At 45.4% G+C, this 19,773-nt stretch overlaps 1 protein-coding gene across 1 annotated transcript in view; it reads left to right on the forward strand.

Annotated features, from left to right (window-relative positions):
- Positions 1-19,773, forward strand: part of cecr2 (CECR2 histone acetyl-lysine reader) — a gene marked incomplete at its 5' end in the record, with an annotated part of 42,963 nt that overhangs the window by 19,978 nt on the left and 3,212 nt on the right. Inside the window, 15 exons of the mRNA XM_079254863.1 lie at positions 2,747-2,841; positions 8,651-8,834; positions 9,035-9,159; positions 9,305-9,391; positions 9,748-9,815; positions 9,920-10,080; positions 15,704-15,793; positions 15,887-16,037; positions 16,821-16,950; positions 17,055-17,092; positions 17,170-17,261; positions 17,354-17,480; positions 18,121-18,491; positions 18,593-18,736; positions 18,841-19,630. Of these exons, the coding sequence (XP_079110989.1) occupies positions 2,747-2,841; positions 8,651-8,834; positions 9,035-9,159; positions 9,305-9,391; positions 9,748-9,815; positions 9,920-10,080; positions 15,704-15,793; positions 15,887-16,037; positions 16,821-16,950; positions 17,055-17,092; positions 17,170-17,261; positions 17,354-17,480; positions 18,121-18,491; positions 18,593-18,736; positions 18,841-19,630 (2,653 nt within the window). The remainder of the gene's footprint in view (positions 1-2,746; positions 2,842-8,650; positions 8,835-9,034; positions 9,160-9,304; positions 9,392-9,747; positions 9,816-9,919; positions 10,081-15,703; positions 15,794-15,886; positions 16,038-16,820; positions 16,951-17,054; positions 17,093-17,169; positions 17,262-17,353; positions 17,481-18,120; positions 18,492-18,592; positions 18,737-18,840; positions 19,631-19,773) is intronic.

Below are 19,773 nucleotides of genomic sequence, written 5' to 3' on the forward strand. Positions count from 1 at the left end.
ACAAGACCGGCATGAAGAAGAAAACTCTGTTTCCTCCACCTGCCAGTTAAACATGGAGACCAAACTATGGCTGTTTTGGGTTTTTATTGTGTCTTATGCAAGTATACTGCAGAAATCCACTGCAACAATGGACGCAGTATGAACACCAGACGAGGCAGAGGACCCTTAATGCCATCGCTAAGGATTTACCATCGGCAACCTCCAGCGGTTAAAAGTGAAGCCAATGCGGAAGTGAAAAAATCTGCAGTTCCCCCTTCATCCTCTAGGGGCTCCAAAACAGAACAAATCCCCATAGACTCCCATGTTAAAAAGGCCAACTTCACAGCAGAAATAAACGTGTTTACAGCAGGAATAAACATGTTTACAGCAGGAATAAACATGTTTACAGCAGGATTAAACATGTTTACAGCAGGAATAAACATGTTTACAGCAGGAATAAATATGTTTACAGCAGAAATAAACATGTTTACAGCCTGGTTCAAAAAACCATTCTCGATTTAATAGGTCAGGTTTACCTTCATGACAACTGTGGGGGGAGTGAATTTTTTTCTAACTCGCCCGTTTAAAAGTATTATAATCTCGAAGTTCGGCATATTTAGGGGCATGTCCTTTTGATTGACAGGTACCCGATCTCCTGCTTCAAGTCAGAAGACGTAGAACAACCGCAGTTTTTAGCTGGTTAACAACGTGACTTAGCTTTAGCCCGCTTACCTCCGTTAGCTGGTTAGCTCCTGTTATCTCCGGGTTAGCTCGGTTAGCTTTTAGTTACAGAAAGTTCAGAGTTCGCTCGATGTCAATCATCCACCATGGCACAGCCCCCTTCTCAGCTCCACCTCTTTGCCCATATTTGTATTTTCCTGGCGAGTCGACACGCATGCCCCTGCCAAGTTGGCGACGGTAGGAACTGCCCACCGAGCTTCAATTCAGCTCTTCAGAAACCTACGGGTAACGTGATGTTTTCATGCGTTTTATGTGTAAAACTCCACGTTTTCCCCTATGGTATCTGAAAAAAGGGAAAACTACTTCAATGCAGACTGGAAATAAGACTGCCAGGCCTGTAGAGGGCAGTTAAACTTTAGGAGGACTTGCACAACATGCACGCTGCATTTTCATCAGACCCGAGGAGGCCCATCGTCATTGTTGTGCTGTCTGCAGGCGTAAACAGCCTGAGTGTGAAAGTGCAAGATCCCACAGACAGGATCCGCCTTGCGGGAAGTCAGTTTCACTCAGAAACCTGTTCTCAAACCTTTGCGGTCATCCAGCCAAAACTCTGTCGAGAGGCCAAAACTTTTGTGTTTTATTGTCTTGGAGTTGTGTAAACGGGGCCTAATGATGTAATTCAGTTCGCTTCTGGCACCTCTCCTACAAAATTGCCATCGTTTGTAAGCCTTTGTTTAAGCATAATGATATAATCTATCGCAGTCTCTCTCGGATGTCACTTTAAATTTAGATTAGTGTGCTTGTAAACACAATTATCCGCTCTTCCTTGTGTCATGAGACCTGGAAGATTTTATCTGTTGTCATCAGATTCAATCTTCTGGTTTGTTCCGGCAGTCGCTTGAGTCAGAAGCGAGATGTAGTCTTTCCTCATGCTGGTTTTCTGTCTAACCTCAAGCAGAAGCATTTATCTTATCCTGTTTTTCAACTTCTCGGGTCCTCCCCGCCTCCCTTTCTGTTTTCCATCGGACTGACTTGCTGGCTCCTGGCTTCCGTCATTCTCTATGGCCAGGAGGTGTGTACGCCGACCTTTAGTGGCCTCCGAGTTCAATCATGTTCCTCCAGGGAGATGCAGCTGAGAAGAGGCAAGATGATTAAACATGTCGATGAGACCATTTGGAAACTTTTTATATTTTCTTTAAAGGAGAGTTTCACTGCGATTAGTGCAGCAGTACATGTGAATAATGAAGAAAAGATTGTTGGTGAAGGAGTAGTTGCTGAAAAGGATGGGAGGTTGTCACCTGAAAGCTTGTTCTGCTTCTAGGGAAGCGCTGGTTACGCGGCAGCTCAAAGGGTTCGCTTTGCTTCCTGTAAAAGTGGACCTGAAGTCAAATGACCACGACATTTGCATGTGGAGCCTCTCAATCATCCTTTTCCCTCTGGGTTTTCACTCACCTCTGACTGCAGAGGGCTGGTTGTGACCAGAGGAAGCAGTTGCTTCTGGGTTGGTCAGCAGAAGGGGGGGGGGGGCATGGCATGGCTGTGTTTTCGTTCTCGGCCCCTGCTGTCTGCCATCTTCCCTTGGTGCTTTCAGGTCTTTTTAGTTTGCTCTGCCAGTTACTGCCGCTTCAACTAACCTCAATGGCTGACACACAATGCCAGGCAGGGAAAGGGTCGTGGCTAACCTTGAACCTTTGCTGCAGCCCCACCACCACGGGCAAACCAAGAAACCCACATGGAACAAGTGGCAAATTCCAGACATCCCTCCCACTGTTTGCATCTGCCGTCTTTCCTTTCACTGATAAAACTGTATGTGTCCCGCTTGCTGTGTCATCTCATACCTTAAATAAATGCTCCTCCTTTCTTCGTATGACTCACAGTTAAAATAAAAAGCACCTGTTTTTCCTCGCGATTGAAAGGATTATCGTTTGAAACTCCCTCGTTTCGGTAATTTTGCCGCTGAGCTGTGGAAACATTTTATTAAACCTGATACTTTAGACACCTGTTTCTTGTCTTTAAAGTTCAGAAAGGAAAAAATATAGAAATCTTCTCATGTGACTTTATGCTTTTTTTTTTTGGTAATTTCCAGGAGCTGGAAAGAGCCCTGTCAGAGCAGGACTTGGACTTTCTTGGGGACCTCATTGCCTGTCTGCTGCAGGGATGCTACCAGCGCACCGACATCTCGTAAGTAGACAACATCTGTACAGCTGTTGACTAAGTGTTTGTAAGCAAACACTAATACAGTTGTTCCACTTCTCTTCGGCTAACATGAACAAACAAAACTGAGCAACAGCTGCAAAGCAGGTTTCCCCTTAACAGTGATCTTACATGATGCTGTTGGCATGGTTTAATCATCTTGGTAGCTAATGAAAACGTATATTTAAGAAGTATTATGATTAAATTCAGCATTTCATATCTAACATTATTCTCCAGCAAATCCCATCAGTTTTAGTTAACCCTTATTCTCAGTCAGATGCTGTGCAGAATATGATCAACAGCATTATCTGAGATTAAAAAGGTTTTAAATGCTTCATTCTTCATTTATCTTTCACTAAACTAAGAGAAAATTGTACTATTTGGCTTTAATTGTGCAACTAAACACAAGCTTTGTAAACATGCTTGTGAAAAATGTTTTCTAAATCGCCAGCCCTTTCCAGTGTAAACAACATGAAAATATAACATTGCTGCAAGAGATCCCGTAACTACCAGGAGCAAGTTTCATAACCTGGAGAATAAATCACAATGTGATTCGCTTGGTACAGAATAACTAAAAAATAACTTTAGAAAAAGTAATAAATAAAAGGAAAAGTAATCCCTTTTGATTGTTTTTACAAAAGACTTTTAAAAATGTAAACTAAAAGTTGCATGCCATTACAATAATAATTTTCCCCACTGAGCTTGATAGAGTCCATCCATCTTCTGCCGCTTATCCGGGGTCGGGTCGCGGGGGCAGCAGCCTAAGCAGGGAAGCCCAGACTTCCCTCTCCCCAGCCACATTTGCCAACTCTGCGGGGGGGATCCCGAGGCGTTCCCAGGCCAGCCGAGAGAAGTAATCCCTCCAGCGTGTCCTGGGTCTTGCCCGGGGTCTCCTCCCAGAGGGACGTGCCTGGAACACCTCACCAGGGAGGTCCAGGAGGCATCCTGACCAGATGCCCGAGCCACCTCAACTGGTTCCTCTCGATGCGGAGGACCAGCGGCTCTACTCTGTTCTCCTCCTGGATGACTGAGCTCCTCACCCTATCTCTAAGGGAGAGCCCGGCCACCCTGCGGAGGAAACTCATTTCAGCCGCCTGTATACGAGATCTCCTTCTTTCGGTCACGACCCACAGCTCATGACCATAGGTGAGGGTAGGAACGTAGATCGACTGGTAAATCGAGAGCTTCGCCTTCTGGCTCAGCTCCTTCTTCACCATGACAGACCGGCGCAGAGTCCGCATTACTGCAGACGCCGCACCGATCCGTCTGTCGATCTCGCGCTCCATCTTTCCCTCACTCGTGAACAAGACCCCGAGATATTTAAACTCCTCCACTTGAGGCAGGACCTGACTCCCGACCCGGAGAGGACAATCCACCCTATTCCGGCTGAGGACCATGGTCTCAGATTTGGAGGCGCTGATTCTCATCCCAGCCGCTTCACACTCGGCCGCGAATCGCTCAAGCGAGAGCTGGAGATCACGACCAGACGAAGCCAACAGGACCACGTCATCCGCAAAAAGCAGGGACCCAATCCTGAGGCCACCAAGTCGGATCCCCTCAACACCTCGGCTGCGCCTAGAAATTCTGTCCATATAAGTTATGAACAGAATCGGTGATAAAGGGCAGCCTTGGCGGAGTCCAACCCTCACCGGAAACGGATCCGACTTACTAGCGGCAATGTGGACCAAGCTCTGACACCTGTCGTACAGGGACCGGACAGCCCTTACAAGGGGGTCCGGTACCCCATACTCCCGGAGTACCCCCCACAAGAGCCCCCGGGGGACACGGTCGAATGCCTTCTCCAGGTCCTGATGGTAATGCAGCCTTTTCCTCCATATCTGTCGCCGCACAACCACATCAATGATTATCTTTCACCGACTCTTTGTCATCATACGTGTGAAAATGATTGTAGATCAGTTTAATTTGCATCAGGTGTGTTGCAGCAGAGAAACATCTTATACCTGCAGGACAGTAGGCTTTCAGGTCCAGGTGGGAGATTAGTGGTGCAAAGGCTGCAGTTCTCCTGCTTGGCAGCTTCTGTCAGGCTGTTAAAGGCATTTCTGCGTTTCAAAACAACCTTCAAACGAGTTTAGCAACATAACGCTACTTGTTCTGATGACATAGTTTCTCTTTTGGGAAGAGGACTTCCCTGCTAAGATACAGGTGGGGGTATTTCAGAGCCTACTATGACTTAAGGCTGCCTACGTTGAGTGTTGGTGGTGCATATTAAAGGAGGGAAAAATCCTGACTGTCATAAAATCAGTCAGTTCACCTCTGCCACTTAAAAACTTAAAAACTAAAGTATGTAGGACCTAACCTTGCCAGAACCCGGCTTCCTGACAAAGTTATCACAGTGGATAATGGGAAAATGTCTAATAATGATGGGTGTTATCAGATGTAAATCTCCATGCCTTGACTTGACCTGAAAGCTTAAATTAGTCATCGCATCTGTCACAGCAAGAGTGAGTCAGTGGTACAGTAACTCTCTGAGCCGCTTGCGTAACAAGGTGAGTAAAGGTGGTGACATTATGCTAAACTTGCATATGAAGGCAGCATAGCTGTTAAAACGTTTCTAACCCCTGCTTTTATATGAGCGGACAAAGTGAGTGTGTAGTTATTCAAACCCACAAATATGAGTCTTCTCTCAGGGGTTTCCCCTTCTATACACCTCCTACTCCACTCCATCATTAGAAAGTAGCATGGCACAGTGAACAGATGCACATGGAGGCAGGAGTGATCCAGTTTTTCCAGCCAGGCAGCCGGTAACAGGAAGACAGTCTGCTTTATTGGACTGGACAGGCGCTGGCATCCTGGGGGTGGCTGCTCAGCACTGGCCTTTCACAGCGCTGCCCTTTTCATCCGCACGCGTTAAACGCTCTGCCGGAGCGGGGGAAAGCACGGGAGGGAGGATGTCGGGAGAAAACCAGGGGACAAAAAGGAGAAGAGAGATGGGGTAGTGAGAAGGGGGGAGCCTGCAGCTGTGTGAAAAGTGCACGCTGCTCTTTCAAGATAAGCTACTTTTTTTTTTTCTTTTTTCCCTGCACTGTGCTGCTGCAGAGATGCCCAGCCCTGCCCCGCGTCCTTGTTCTGTTCATCTGAGCTGGAACTGAAAAGTACAGATTAATCTGCTACATCTGAACCGGAACCAGCGTTTATTTACCCGATCCGACTCACAACAAAAGCAAACTCCCATTCACCCAAACAAAAACCCTTTTCTTTATATTCTTCAGACACTTTTATGGATGGAACTTTGTTTTTTTTTTTCTCAGAACTTCTGAAAAGTTTGTGAAACAGAAATTTCTGCAGCTTTGAATAAATGTTTAATCTATTTAAGTCCTAAAGTTGACGAGGAAGTACCTAATCAAACCAGACAAAATGTCACACATGCTGGTTTGTTCATCAGGAATATGACGAACATCGGGGAATAATTTATATAAATAATGCAGAGCTGTGAGAAGCTAGGTTTGTGGAACCTGTGGGTTTTTATGATGTCCAACCTTTTCAAGCAGTGGGAACAATCACCGTCTGGTGATTTGTTTATTTATTTATTTATTTATATGATCATTAGACTGAAAAGGTTTAATAAACCATCTTTAAAGTGAGGATGGACGGTATTTGGCGTTAATATCAGGTATTTGCTTGGGCATGTGAAATGACAGTAATGGAGCACATCTTTGTGGGATGATTAACAGAAGAAATAATGTTAGCGGTGTGGTTATGTTTCACGATGCCTAAATCAGATACTGGAAAAGCAGTAGGCATTATTTGCAAAGTGGAAGTAATGTGAGGAGGATGCTGCATTGTTTAACACCAAGTTTGATTCATCATCTGGAAAACCACCATCCAGAAGTTCATAAACAATGACTGGAAGCTAACGCTGCTAACACTACTGATGCTACTAACGCTGCTAACGCTGCTAACGCTACTAACGCTGCTAACGCTACTAACGCTGCTAACGCTACTAACGCTGCTAACGCTGCTAACACTACTGATGCTGCTAATGCTACTAACGCTGCTAACGCTGCTAACACTACTGATGCTGCTAACGCTACTAACGCTGCTAACACTACTGATGCTGCTAATGCTACTAACGCTGCTAATGCTGCTAACACTACTGATGCTGCTAATGCTACTAACGCTGCTAATGCTGCTAACACTACTGATGCTGCTAATGCTACTAACGCTGCTAACACTACTGACGCTGCTAATGTTGCTAACACTACTGATGCTGCTAACGCTACTAACGCTGCTAACACTACTGATGCTGCTAATGCTACTAACGCTGCTAACGCTGCTAACACTACTGATGCTGCTAATGCTACTAACGCTGCTAACGCTACTAATGCTGCTAACGCTACTAACGCTGCTAACACTACTGATGCTGCTAATGCTACTAACGCTGCTAACACTACTGATGCTGCTAACGCTGCTAACGCTGCTAACGCTACTAACGCTGCTAACGCTGCTAACACTACTGATGCTGCTAATGCTACTAATGCTGCTAATGCTGCTAACACTACTGATGCTGCTAATGCTACTAACGCTGCTAACACTACTGACGCTGCTAATGTTGCTAACACTACTGATGCTGCTAACGCTACTAACGCTGCTAACACTACTGATGCTGCTAATGCTACTAATGCTGCTAACGCTACTAACGCTGCTAACACTACTGATGCTGCTAACGCTGCTAATGTTGCTAACACTGCTAATGCTACTAACGCTGCTAACGCTGACAAATTTTTTTTTTTTTTTACAGAATCTGATCATCTTAACCTTTAGAGAGAGAAAAATATAGCTGTTGGTATCTATCAGTTATCACCCATAACAACATTAATACTCTTACTATATTTCTGTAAACGCCTACCTAAGAGTTTAAGTTGCACCAAACTCCTCAGTAAAATACAAAGACAGAAATAAAACGCGGGATAAGTTATAACTAGCTCAACACTTCTCCCACATCAGTTCTTCATCAACATTGTCTACATGCAGTTTGCTAAATTATACATGAACAAGCTGTTTGGAAAATGTTTTGACCTGAGAGACCGAATAATAATATTCTAAATGAGTAGCGTCATGCTTGAAGGATGAAAAAAATGCAGTTAGGAAGTGAATTTCAGTGGGCTAAGATGTTGTTCTGTAAAGACTTATAAAATATTTTAATGTGTGTGACATAAAACGTTGGCGTATAAAAGAGCTGAGTGAATATTTGACGGATGGACGCCAAGCACTGTGAGTGGTTAGAAACTAGAAAATAAACAAATGAGATCAGTGGAACCTTTTTGCCTCTGACAGAGATGTAATATGAGATCAATTTGTTTTAAATGGAAACAACCAGTTTGCTTCTGTTTTTTGCTTATTTTTTCTTTCAGGGTTGTTAAAAATAGTTCTTCTGTGCAGGAATAAAAAAAAAACTGAAACGCCCACATCAAAAGAGTCTGTTTCATAACATTTCTCAGACTATTTGCAGGTAAATCACCGGCATTTACCTTTACCTGTATGTCAGCTGACTTACAAATGTTTTATAGTTTGTATTTAAGTCTTAAAACTCGATCTGATGCGAAACAGATGAGTCTAGCACACGTCATGACAATCCAGACCTCCCATCGGAAAGACACAACAGATGTCTGAAACAGTCCTGGTTTTTGAGTCAGAACTAGGAAGATCTTTGTTGATCTGAGTGTGTTTTGCGAGCCTTCATCAGAACGCCTGATGGTCCCGCTGATATGCTGACTCAACAAGGGTCCCAGACAGACCAAATAAAGTGAAACTGCTGCTTTTCTTTGTGTTTTTTCAGGCCCAAGGCATTTAGCAGTTACCTGGAAGACATTATCAGCTATCGGTGGGAACTGGAGGAAGGGAAGCCCAACCCGCTGCGAGACGGGCCCTTTGACAAACTGCCGCCTCGCACGCAGGTGGAACTGCTGCACCGACTCTGTGACTACCGTCTGGATGCTGCGGACGTCTTTGACTTGCTTAAGGTACACCGACTGCTCACTGCTTGGTGTCTTCTCTGGATTTCCAGTAACACCAGTAACGCTACTAATGTTTATAGTTTTAATCTCTTAAAGCAACACTGGGATGTTTGTTTGAGTCAGAGAACTTTATTGTGGTTATTTATGGAGTTTGTTTTATGTTGTTGTTTGACTTTAAAACATGTCCCCACCCCCACCTGCTGAAGGGTCTGGATGCAGACAGCCTGAGGGTCGAGCCACTGGGGCAGGATGGGAATGGAGCCCTCTACTGGTACTTTTATGGCACACGTATGTACAAAGAAGAACCGGTGAGGACGCCGGAGATGTTCAGGTAAATAAAAACCACTTTGTTTGTTCTGCACAACAACTGAAGAACTTGTCAGGAAAGCTGGATGTATCGATCATTGTATACGGACTTGCTTATGATTCATTTGGTAATCATCATTTAGGTTTATTTATCCCCTTTTATCCTCCAGCGGCGAGCCATCTGACCTGACGTTACTAGAGAAAAAGAAAAGAGGAAGACCTCCGAAGAAGAGAAGATGGGAAGATCCGCATCTAAGGTTAAAAATTTAAAGAAGCAGGAAGATGGTGACATGCGGAGCAGTGCATGTGCTGCGCAGATGTGCTGCTTTTGTCAGAGAGAACATGCATTTCACAGCCACAGCCGTCGTGGTTTGCCATGTGGCTTTGAAACGCACAGATATTAATCAGTTTGCAGATATTTACAATGTTGTAGAAAATGCTACTCAGAAAACAAGTCTTTGGCTTAAAGAAACTTTTCTTTTCCAACAGTATTTTATCATTTACAGCAACTGGCTTCTGTTTTATACGTAGCTGTGAAAGCATTTATAAGTTCCAGTTGACATTTTGATTTCTTTGGATTTGTGTAATTTCTGTATTTATGTTCTCTTGTCAGTGATGTGGACAGTGAAGTGTCAGAAGTAAACACAGAAAATGGACTGGAAGACCTTCCCCCAAGCTCAGGTAAGACACATGTTTATTATCATGACTGCAGTGAAATATCTTCCCCCATTTTTCACCTTCTTAAGCTCATTTCTATAGAATCAATAATCCAGTGTTTCTGCCAGATCGCAAGCGAGGAGCCTGGTCCCTGGTGTGTGATACAGAGGAACAGTGGATCAGTCTAGCAGAAAGCATCAAGGACAAAACCTCCCCACAGGACCGCCACCTCTACCGTGTCATCAGCCAGAACTTCCTGCCGGAGATCAGCAGCATGATTGAGCACAAGGTCAGACTCCAAACAGACTGCCGTCCATCACAGCATTTCACCGCATCTTTTCTGTGTCTCACACAACGTTAACAGGAACACAGACTTGTTTCTGAGCATTTTTTAAATGAATTTTTCACCTGTACTACGCAGTAGGAATCAATACCAGTTCATAAACGACAAGGTACAAATTGATTTCTACTATATATTTATACTAGATATTCACCATTTGACAGCCAATATGTGTGAACCGTCTTCACAGATCCTTACTAGGGCCGCTCGATTATGGCAAAAATTATAATCACAATTATTTTGACTGAAATTGAGATCTTGATTATTTAACATGATTATCCTTTTATCTTTAACATGAATTTTTTTTTAACATTAAACTGTGACTTTTAAAAAAAAAGGTCTTTAGGATTCCATATATTCCATATATATTTTAGAAGACAAACAAATAATATGAAGCTTTGTTTTGACAAAGTGCAAATACTCATGTAAACTGAATAGATAAATATAAGTAAGGATTAAACAACGCTGCGCGTCGTGATGTCGACTCCGCGTCGGCCATTATAACCGTCTGACACACGGTTACGAGTTGTTTAATCCACTTTTACCATCATGGTCCCACACAGTAAATATTTCATAACAAATATGTATTTCCTTTCTACAACATTTGCTGAAGTATAGGAACTATTTTACGTTGGTCTGGATGTACGTTTTATGCCAAACAACCGCTGTCAGGCTGCAGCGCGTTTCTCTCATCCACCTGTTAAAAGACGGCTGATCTGAACCAGCTGGTTAAGGCGTTGCTATGGTAACGCTCCATAACGGAGGGACATTACAGTGTTTAACTGGCCGAACTATGTATAGGAAAATAATGCAGCAGTTGTCACTGACAATGGTATAAAGTATGTTTAGGTGAACTTCCACAACCTACTGCAGTTATTCTACATTGACCTGCAGCCGGAGCCGACTGAGACTGGCCGCCTGGGAGTGCTTTAGGACGGGAGAGGCTCCCGCTGCTCCTTCCTTACAGTAACTGCAGAACAATATGTGCCTTCAAGTCAGTCGCCACAACACCAGAAAAGTCTCTAATAACTCCAGTAAAAGCTGCTAGATTTGTCGCTTTTAACAAATAAAAGTCTCCAGATTTAGTGAGAAAGTCTCCAAGTTGGCAACAGTGTCTGAATGAAAGCAAAGCGGCTGTGGGAGGAGTTTACAGCACAGCGCTGCAACGCCAGAGACGCTCGATTAGCAGCTGAAGACAGCAGGAGAGGAAACTGCAGAGAGAAAAATAATCACACCCTTTTAGTTTTATCATCGTTGGAAACCCAGATCGTACTGAGATTGAAATACGGTTAATCGCCCAGACCTACTCCTTACATATTACATTTTAATCCCAAATTCCTGTTTTTTTACACTTGCTGCCATGTTGAGGAAGATGGGACTCCCTATTGTAGTTTTTAGCACCTTTCAGGGTCCATTCCCATCAGGATAGTCCGCTAGACTCGGTCTTGTTGGGGACTGGGCTCAGCTGTAGGGTGTATCCATGCGAACCGAGATCCTGTTCACGTTTGAACCATTTCTCTGTTGTTACATTATTAGCTTTTTGTTTTTAGCATCTGAACAATTTGCTAAAAACATTTATTTTGTTTATTCTTGTCTAATACACACAGAAAAACTCAGAGAAACATTTTTCTTTTGTCTTTTTGTCGACGTGAAAGTTAAAGTGAAATTCCACAGATTCAGAACAGAATAGTTGTTGGTAAAACTTACTTATCTTAGGGTCCATTCCCATCAGGACAGTCCGCTAGACTCGGTCCGGTTGGGGACTCGGCTCAGCTGTAGGGGGGTGTATCCATGCGAACCGAGACCTGCGTTTGTAAGCGGACCGAGTCCACTTCTTTGGTCCGAATCAGAATTAGTTTGGTGCGTTCACATTTCCCCAAACGAAGCGACTTTCAGAGCAAACGGATTCGGATCAGAAAGCTGGATGTGGATGTGCTCTCAGTCTCAGTTGAACTATCGTGTAAAATGGGAGAAAGCTGATCTCTACATGTCCTTAATTCTGCTCTGCAGCTCTGTAATGGATGTCCTATTATGTTGAGCCTTTGTGTGAAGAAGCATGTTCTCACGCTTGCTTGCTTTTTAGGCTCAGCATTACCTTGAGTCAAGCTAATCTGTATAACACCTAAGAACTGGGTGTGAAGGACCCCGGGGGGAGATTATACTCATACCTGTTCCACTGTTCAAGCATGTTAAAACCTACACTGCTTCCTTTCTTCTTGTTTTTTTTTTTTGTTTTTAACTTTGGATCAGTTCATAGTGGCTGCCTATCAGTCCTTCCTAGTTTTGTTTTTTGTATGTTAGAAGGTTATTCTTCCAGTTTTGTGCAGAAGTAGTGGAGTTTAGCTGCAATTTGCATTCTCACCTTTCTGTCTTCTCTCTGTTTCACTGGCTGACCCGTCTACTAGCAGCTTTTTCTCTTCTTCTTCCCACATTATGACAAACTGCGGTCAATTTTCTGCAACGTTTCGTCTGTTGATAAGCATCTCTAAGCCTAAACGCCAGCGAACACTGCAAGTAGAGGTAGAGGAGGTGCAGCGCTCGGACTGACGGCAGCACCAGTAAAAGGAGACATCTTAGAAAACTTGATCAGTGTATTTAGGTGACATAAAGTCTCCTTAAACCTAAATGACAACTTGTTTCTTCTTTTTTTTTTTTTTTTTTTAAATCTAGCTGCAGCTGAGTTATTTTCAGTCGATTCAATCCAACTCAATCAGTTGGTTTCCTTATATAGGCTGTTATGAATTGGCTTTCATTATGTTTTTTCCTGTCTGTAAAGCGTCTTGAGATGGCATTGCCGTGATTTGACGCTTTATAAATAAAGTTGAAAGTTTCAGTCAATTGGATGGATTTGATCTTTGATTACTTTCTGTTTTCATCCCACCTGTTTGTGCAAAGGTCAGTGGCTGCTGTCTATAGCTGTGATGTATAACCAGCCCTGACTGTTGCTATAGTAACCCCTTGAGCCTTTCCCCATCATCATCATCAGCGGTGATGTAAAGAATCCTGCTGGCAGCTTGATGTCGGCAGAGGGGGTCACTCGCTAATTGCAAGTGGTTGAAGTGGTCTCGTCCTTCATCAATTCTAAGCTGTTACTCACACCGCCATTTTTAAACTGCATTCAAAATGTCGGCTTCTCCCTGCTTAGCGGAGTATTCGTGTGGTTATTTAATGTGTACAGCCTGTAGATGTTGAGTTGGGCCGCTCAGACCATGGTGACGGAGATGTTTGGTGACATTACATCACCACAGACAGAGAAATGTATCTGAAGATCTCTGACTTTAAAGCTCTGATGATTTTAAACTTGTTCAGAGAAACAACATGAAGGGAAATGCGCTCCCTTCATGTTCTTCTTTAATGCAAATCCGTCTCACTGATGTAAAAAAGAAAATGAAAACGCCTGAAGTGTGTTTATTGCATCACCACAGTGCTGCTTTATAGATTTTATCACTGATTTGCAGATTAGGATGAAATTTATTGGACATTAGGGGAAGCGCGCCATCTGGACTTGTAACTGTCTGACTATGAAACTGGAAGATTTTAAGCCTGTAAAGAGAAAGAAATGCATTCAGACTGCTTAGCTTTATTAATATAATATAACATGAACATAAAATGTGGATTGTCTTTATGTCTGTGTACAGCTGGAAGTATGTCAGCTGCAGTTTTATCTCCAGATCTTCCCTCTCTGTGACTCCGGCTGCTGTCACCAGCCGTTTAATGGGGCGCTGACAGCCAGCAGGAGCTCACCTTGAGGCAGGACGGGGCCTCTTGAGTGACAGCTCTGCTGGGCTGCAGGATTCTGTCGACCTCTCTCTGGCGACACCAGAGGCACTCTGTCTTATGCGTGGAGGAGGAGGGGGTTAGGGCTGGTGGAAGTGTGATGCCTCGGGACACGTCAGTGTTTCCCACTAAAACCACGCAGAGATGGAGGGAGCAAATGACTTGTGGAGGGTACTAACCCTCACATCAGAAACATCTGTCTTTCCTACTCCTCTTATCTTCTTTCAACTCTTCTGCTTTCTCACCCCCCACCCACATCTTCCTTCCGCTTGGCCTCACCTACACACCCGCAGGCTTCACACTGATGCATGTTTTAGGTCTAACGTCTTGCTTCATGGAAGCTCAGAAAGCCGATCGTCACAGCAAAGCTGAGTTGTTCTTTTTCCTGCTAACTAGATGGAATCTGTCACGTCCGATCCGATTTGTCAGACGCTCCTGATGTCTTTAGATACGATACTGGACGCAGGTCAGCAGTCTGTGCACCAGTGGACAGAATGACCATGATGTTCCTGCAGCTGTGGATCTCCACTGGTCTCATGATTCCTCGAGATGCAGTTCCACCAGGCGTTGAGATGCATCACACAGGCGATTAAATTCAACACCCCGAGTCGTTACTGGTCTTAGAAAGACTTGTGGGACGATGAGAATTTAGGTTTGCAGCCAAAATGTTGCAGGATAACAAGTTAACGTAGCGTTTTGGGCGCGGTGAGCCAGTCTGCTGCAGATGGATCCGTCCACACGCCCAGCATGACTTTTCTTGTAAAGATTTTACAGCAGAAAAGGAGGAAAAAAAACAAACAAACTTGTGTATAAAATAAACACTTAAAGTTGGACTGGAAGCTGTTGGATTGTTAACAGCAGGAAACAATCAACCACAGCAGACTTCTGAACTCCTGCAAATATAGAACAGAAAGTTTTCAGCTTCATTATTGAACAATCAATCTCTTTCTGTCTTGGAAAATGTTTGATTTCACATCTTGTTTTTTTATGTATCATCCAAGAAAAGCTCACAAAACAGCTGGCAACTTTTTTCAGTGTCAGATTTTTCTTTTCTGCATTTTATATCCATATTTCTTGTTCTCTGCTGTTTCCCATCCTCTGGCTCTACAACCAGTCGTTCCTCCACTGTGGGACTGAATAAAAAGGCAGATTGGAACCCAGTAATGTGGACGATGGTACCTTTAGCCCCGATGAAGGTGCACTTTAGCTTTCTGAGAAGAGGCTCACCTTGCTGGGATTTTCTAAAAACTTTGTAGTAGTATTTAAGTAAACAAAGAATAAATCAGACTTTTTAAAAAAAGGAATCCAGATGAATTAGAGGACATAAACTTTTGGCCGAGGACGTGATTTTCTGTTAAAAGTTGCAGCTCAAAAGATGCAGGATTGTTAATTTGTTGAACCAACATTCAGGTTTTAACGTAGGTAGGATGTCTTCTTGTGTTTATTTACCTGTCCCAGCTTGGTCGTCAGCCTTGGGGAGACTTCTGAGAACCAAATATAGCGAATAAGAAGGAGAACTGAACCAGTGACCTCTCAGTAGTCTCCACCACAGCCGAGGGCCAATACTGTATTAGTGTTGATTTAATGACTTGTTTTTTTTTTTTTTTACCTTGAAGGCTGAAATAAATAGCTGAATATATGAATAAGGCACATCCTCATTTTATCTGTTTAATTAATTAAATCTTTTATATTTCTGTATAATATTACATGTGAAGATATGAGAACGTCAGCAGGTGAAAAAAGTAGAGTCTAACTCTATTTATGTAAGTTGTTTTTGTATTCTTTCCTTGTTTAGGAGCGTGAGCAGAAACAGAAGCTACTCGATCCGGACCCAGCTCGCATTTCTCAGCGGTTCTCTGAAACCCACTTTAACCCTGAGGAGGAGGTGCGTTATGAATGTCCCGTCTTGCTTTTTGTAAGCGAACCTCTGTTACGGTTTGGGTTGGGAGTAGACTAACAGATCTGTGTGTGCATCCAGGACGACGTCAAGGCCGTATCACAAGAGGAGAGGAAGAAAGACGAAGAGCTGGACAGGCAGGTCCTGTTGGCCGAACAGCGGCGAGAAGAGGAAAGGCTTCTGCAGGAAGAGCGACAAAGACAGAAGCAGGAGAAGATCAAGGCTGTGGAGGGTAAGGTGCACGGGTACCTGGGAAAACGGACAGCAAATTACGGTTGGCATGGAAACGGCGTTCAATCCGAGCACCGGTGGTGAAACGTGAAGAAGCCACAACTTGGCGCTCATTCATCAGAAGCAGGAGCGAAGCTTGTTAAACGGCAGAGTGGAGGGAACCCCACACGCAGCCTTTCACATCTTCATCGGTTGACAGCTGAAAAGTCTTCAGCCGCTCCTGAAGCTTCGTGATTTATGTGCAGCACACAGAGAGTGTGAGAGGGAATGTTGAAGACGTTTAATCAAGGGATCACTTCTCTTTCTCTCCCTCCCTCTGATGCCATCTATCAAGGGTTAATGAACTGCTGATTGTGCTTCAGAAGAGGAGCTCATTAATGTATTATAGATGAACAGCAGGACCTGGCCTACGCTCTGTGTGGATTGCATATGTGGATTCCTCCCTCAAACATCTTTAATCCACACAGCGGGGGGGTGCATGGCAGGCCTCTCTGCCTTTCATGTTGAAAGATAAAGCAGTGATACATATGCACTCTCTGTGCTCCGCTCTGCTCTTTTGATCAACGGGGCTGAAGAAAAGATGGCTGATGGATCGTTCTCTTTCTACTTCTTTGAGCTGCTGCTGTATCTGACAGCAAAAGCCTGGTTTTCATTCACTTTGCTGGCATCCTCAACGGAACAGAAAGTAGGGCTTAAACTGCAACTCCAAGACCCGGAAAAGGGAGTGAAAACACTCCTGATAGGTGCAAACTTCTTACATCTGTGTTCATTCCTTCTTCCTCAGATCGGGCGAAGAGGAGGAAGATGAGGGAGGAAAAGGCGTGGTTGCTGTCGCAGGGAAAAGAGCTCCCACCCGAGCTTCTCAATCTGGAGCCATCTTCACCTGTGCTCAGGACGCGCAAGAATAAAGAATTGTAAGAAGCCGATCACGTTTCTAGAATGAATACAGATGATAAACAATAAAATTTTACATATAATCTAATAAATATTTGTAATCCATCTTATTTTTTACTTTTAGCTACGACATCGATGACGATTACACCGCTCTATATAAAGGTACGCTGTGTAAACATTTACTGGATCTTCTGACTTCATCTCAGTCTGTCTAACGTCTGATCTGATCTGCTCTTCAGTGCTCGAGGCCCTGAAAGCTCATAAAGATGCTTGGCCTTTCCTGGAGCCTGTCGATGACTCCTACGCCCCCAATTACCACGAGATCATCCAGGTACAACATGCAGCCGCCGTTTTCCCGGCTGGAGCGAGCTCAGGCGGATCAGGGGAATTGTTTTAACGTTGCCGTTCGTCCCATCCTGCTAGACTCCCATGGACCTGTCCACCATCGAGAAGAAACTCAACGACGGGGATTACGTCGCCAAGGAGGAGTTTGTGGCGGACGTGAAGCTCATGTTTGAAAACTGCGTGGAGTACAATGGAGAAGACAGCGGTAAATGAACAGTTCCATGACGCCAGAGCGGCGTGTTTATGTTTGGAGAAAGAAGTGCATGAATGCGTTCGTGGGGAAAGACACGGGGGACGAGAGGAGGAGCCAGCGTTAAAGAAAAGGGGCCGGCCTCGGTGCTGCGTTGGGGCCGGGGCCGGGGCAGATCTGACAGTGATTAATGGGGAGTGATTGAGTTGTGCTCCAGTGCTCAGGGGGACCTGAGCCCTGCAGTGCCAGAGAAGCATTCCAGTCCCTAAACCCCCTGTCTGGAGCCATCCATCCAGCTGAATGCTCTCCCCAGGGATCGAGGAGGGGGAGGAGGGTTGTAAGGAGGCCCGGAGTGGAGCAGAAAGAGGAGAAGGAAGGGGTTGGAAGAACAGGGGTCAGCCTACGCCCTCTGACCTGGTCATTTGGCTCGGACTAGCCCAGAAACAGCAGAGAAAATGTGTGTTTAAGACGTGGCACGCTTGCTGGTTTAGAAGTTTTTAGTATATTAGTGTGGGAAGGGTGTGCGTGTGCGTGTGTGTGTGTGTGGGGGGGGGGGGACTTCACACACTGATGACCAGAGTGTACATGTGCTACAGGTTTGTGACTGCAATATGCATGTTATCATGTGCACATACGTGTTGCTGTCTGTCTGCAGAGTACACCGCCATGGCCGAGTCTCTGGAGCGCTGCTTCAGCCGCGCCTTGGCCAAACACTTTCCATCCGAGGACGGCGACACAGACGAAGAGTTCCACGTCAGCCGGGAAGACAAGGAGCGCAAGGACAAGAAGCGTAGCCGCAGTAGTAGACATCTGGGACCTGAAAGCTTGATCAGGGCTACAGAGCAAGCCCAACGCAAGCGAAGCTCCCAGGGAGGCAAAGGCAGCAATCCTGCAGAGGAAGAGGAAGGCCGACTGGCACGACCTCCTCCTCCTCGTCACTGGATGAACGGCCCTCCTCACCCTCACTCTCTGCCTCCCAGCCAGCATCACAGTGGCATGCGGAGCGTGTACTACCCAGCGCAACAGGTATCCTGATTCCTTTCTTCCCCACTTTCCACAAATGTACCGAAAATTCCTGATCCAGTGGCAAACTTTTATTCACCGATGTGTTTCTGTCATCTTACCAGCTTCATCATCCAGCCGGTCCGCCTGGTCCTCATGGACCACACATGTATGCCCAAAGAATGCCGATGGATCCTCGTTTCTCCTACCCGGTTCACATTCCCAGACACGGAGACATGAGCCGCTTGCCCCACAGCTTTAACATGCAGGTTTGTCAGATTTAATAAGAACCGCTTGGATGTTTTCTGTTTGTTTTCAGCTGGAAATTCACAATAAAAAGAATCTTTTTATGTTTTTTCCTGCTTGTATGTAGCATCACCTGCCTGAGGGACATCACATGGGTCCCAGGTATCCTCTACGACCCGATCCGAACGAGCAGCCGCCTCCGCAGCAGCACCCCTACATGGGTCCGACTCATGGCCCATCCCTGGGCCCGCGCCCCATGGCCCTGCAACCAGGACCTCCCCCAGAAGCCAGCATGTATCCCTCCCACCACCGTCCAGAGGGCCACACCATGCACCCTATGGCCAACAGATTCCCGGGACCAGAAGCTCCACCTCAGCACAACCACCCAGGCTTGAGGCCTGCTGTTATGGGAGTATCGAACATGTGGCCTGGCATGAACCACCAGGGCCAGGACAGACTAAATGGCATGCGCATGCAGGACCCCAACATGGTGAACCAACGTAGCTTTGGTTACGGTGGAATCCCCCCTCCGGTGGGACAGAAACCGTGGCCGGAAGCCGCCGGATACCCCCAGCATCCGTCCAGCGCTCAATATCAAATGTCTTCCGCCGCCGCGTCCTCACGGCCTCCTGCGTCCCAACCGGATTCCTCCGGCAGGACACTTTTGTCGTCCATGTTGGAAAGCCCAGAGATGCTGGCCCTGCAGCAGCTGTCAGCCTCTTCTGGACCCCCTGCTGGCGCCCCTCATCAGCACACAGGCAACTTTCAGCAGCCGGGGCCCCCGTCAGGACTTGGCAGCAGCCCAGCTCACCCCTCCAAACAGCCTCCCCCTACCCCTGAGGTTCAGCTGCTGCGTCCTGCTGGAGACAAAGGCCCAGACAAGCAGCCACCCCAACAGACAGACTTGGAGCCCAAAGGTAGAGCTGACCTTCTCCTGCAGTTTTCCACCAGCTATCTAGATAACAGTCTAACCTTTTCCAGCTCTGAAGCTCTTCTCTTTATGTTAATCAGCACAGCCCTTACCTCGCTCCCGTTTCTGTCAACTGCTTTTCAAAACTTG

Source organism: Telmatherina bonti (genome assembly GCF_933228915.1).
Source record: "Telmatherina bonti genome assembly, chromosome: 2".
NCBI classification, from domain to species: Eukaryota; Metazoa; Chordata; class Actinopteri; order Atheriniformes; family Telmatherinidae; genus Telmatherina; species Telmatherina bonti.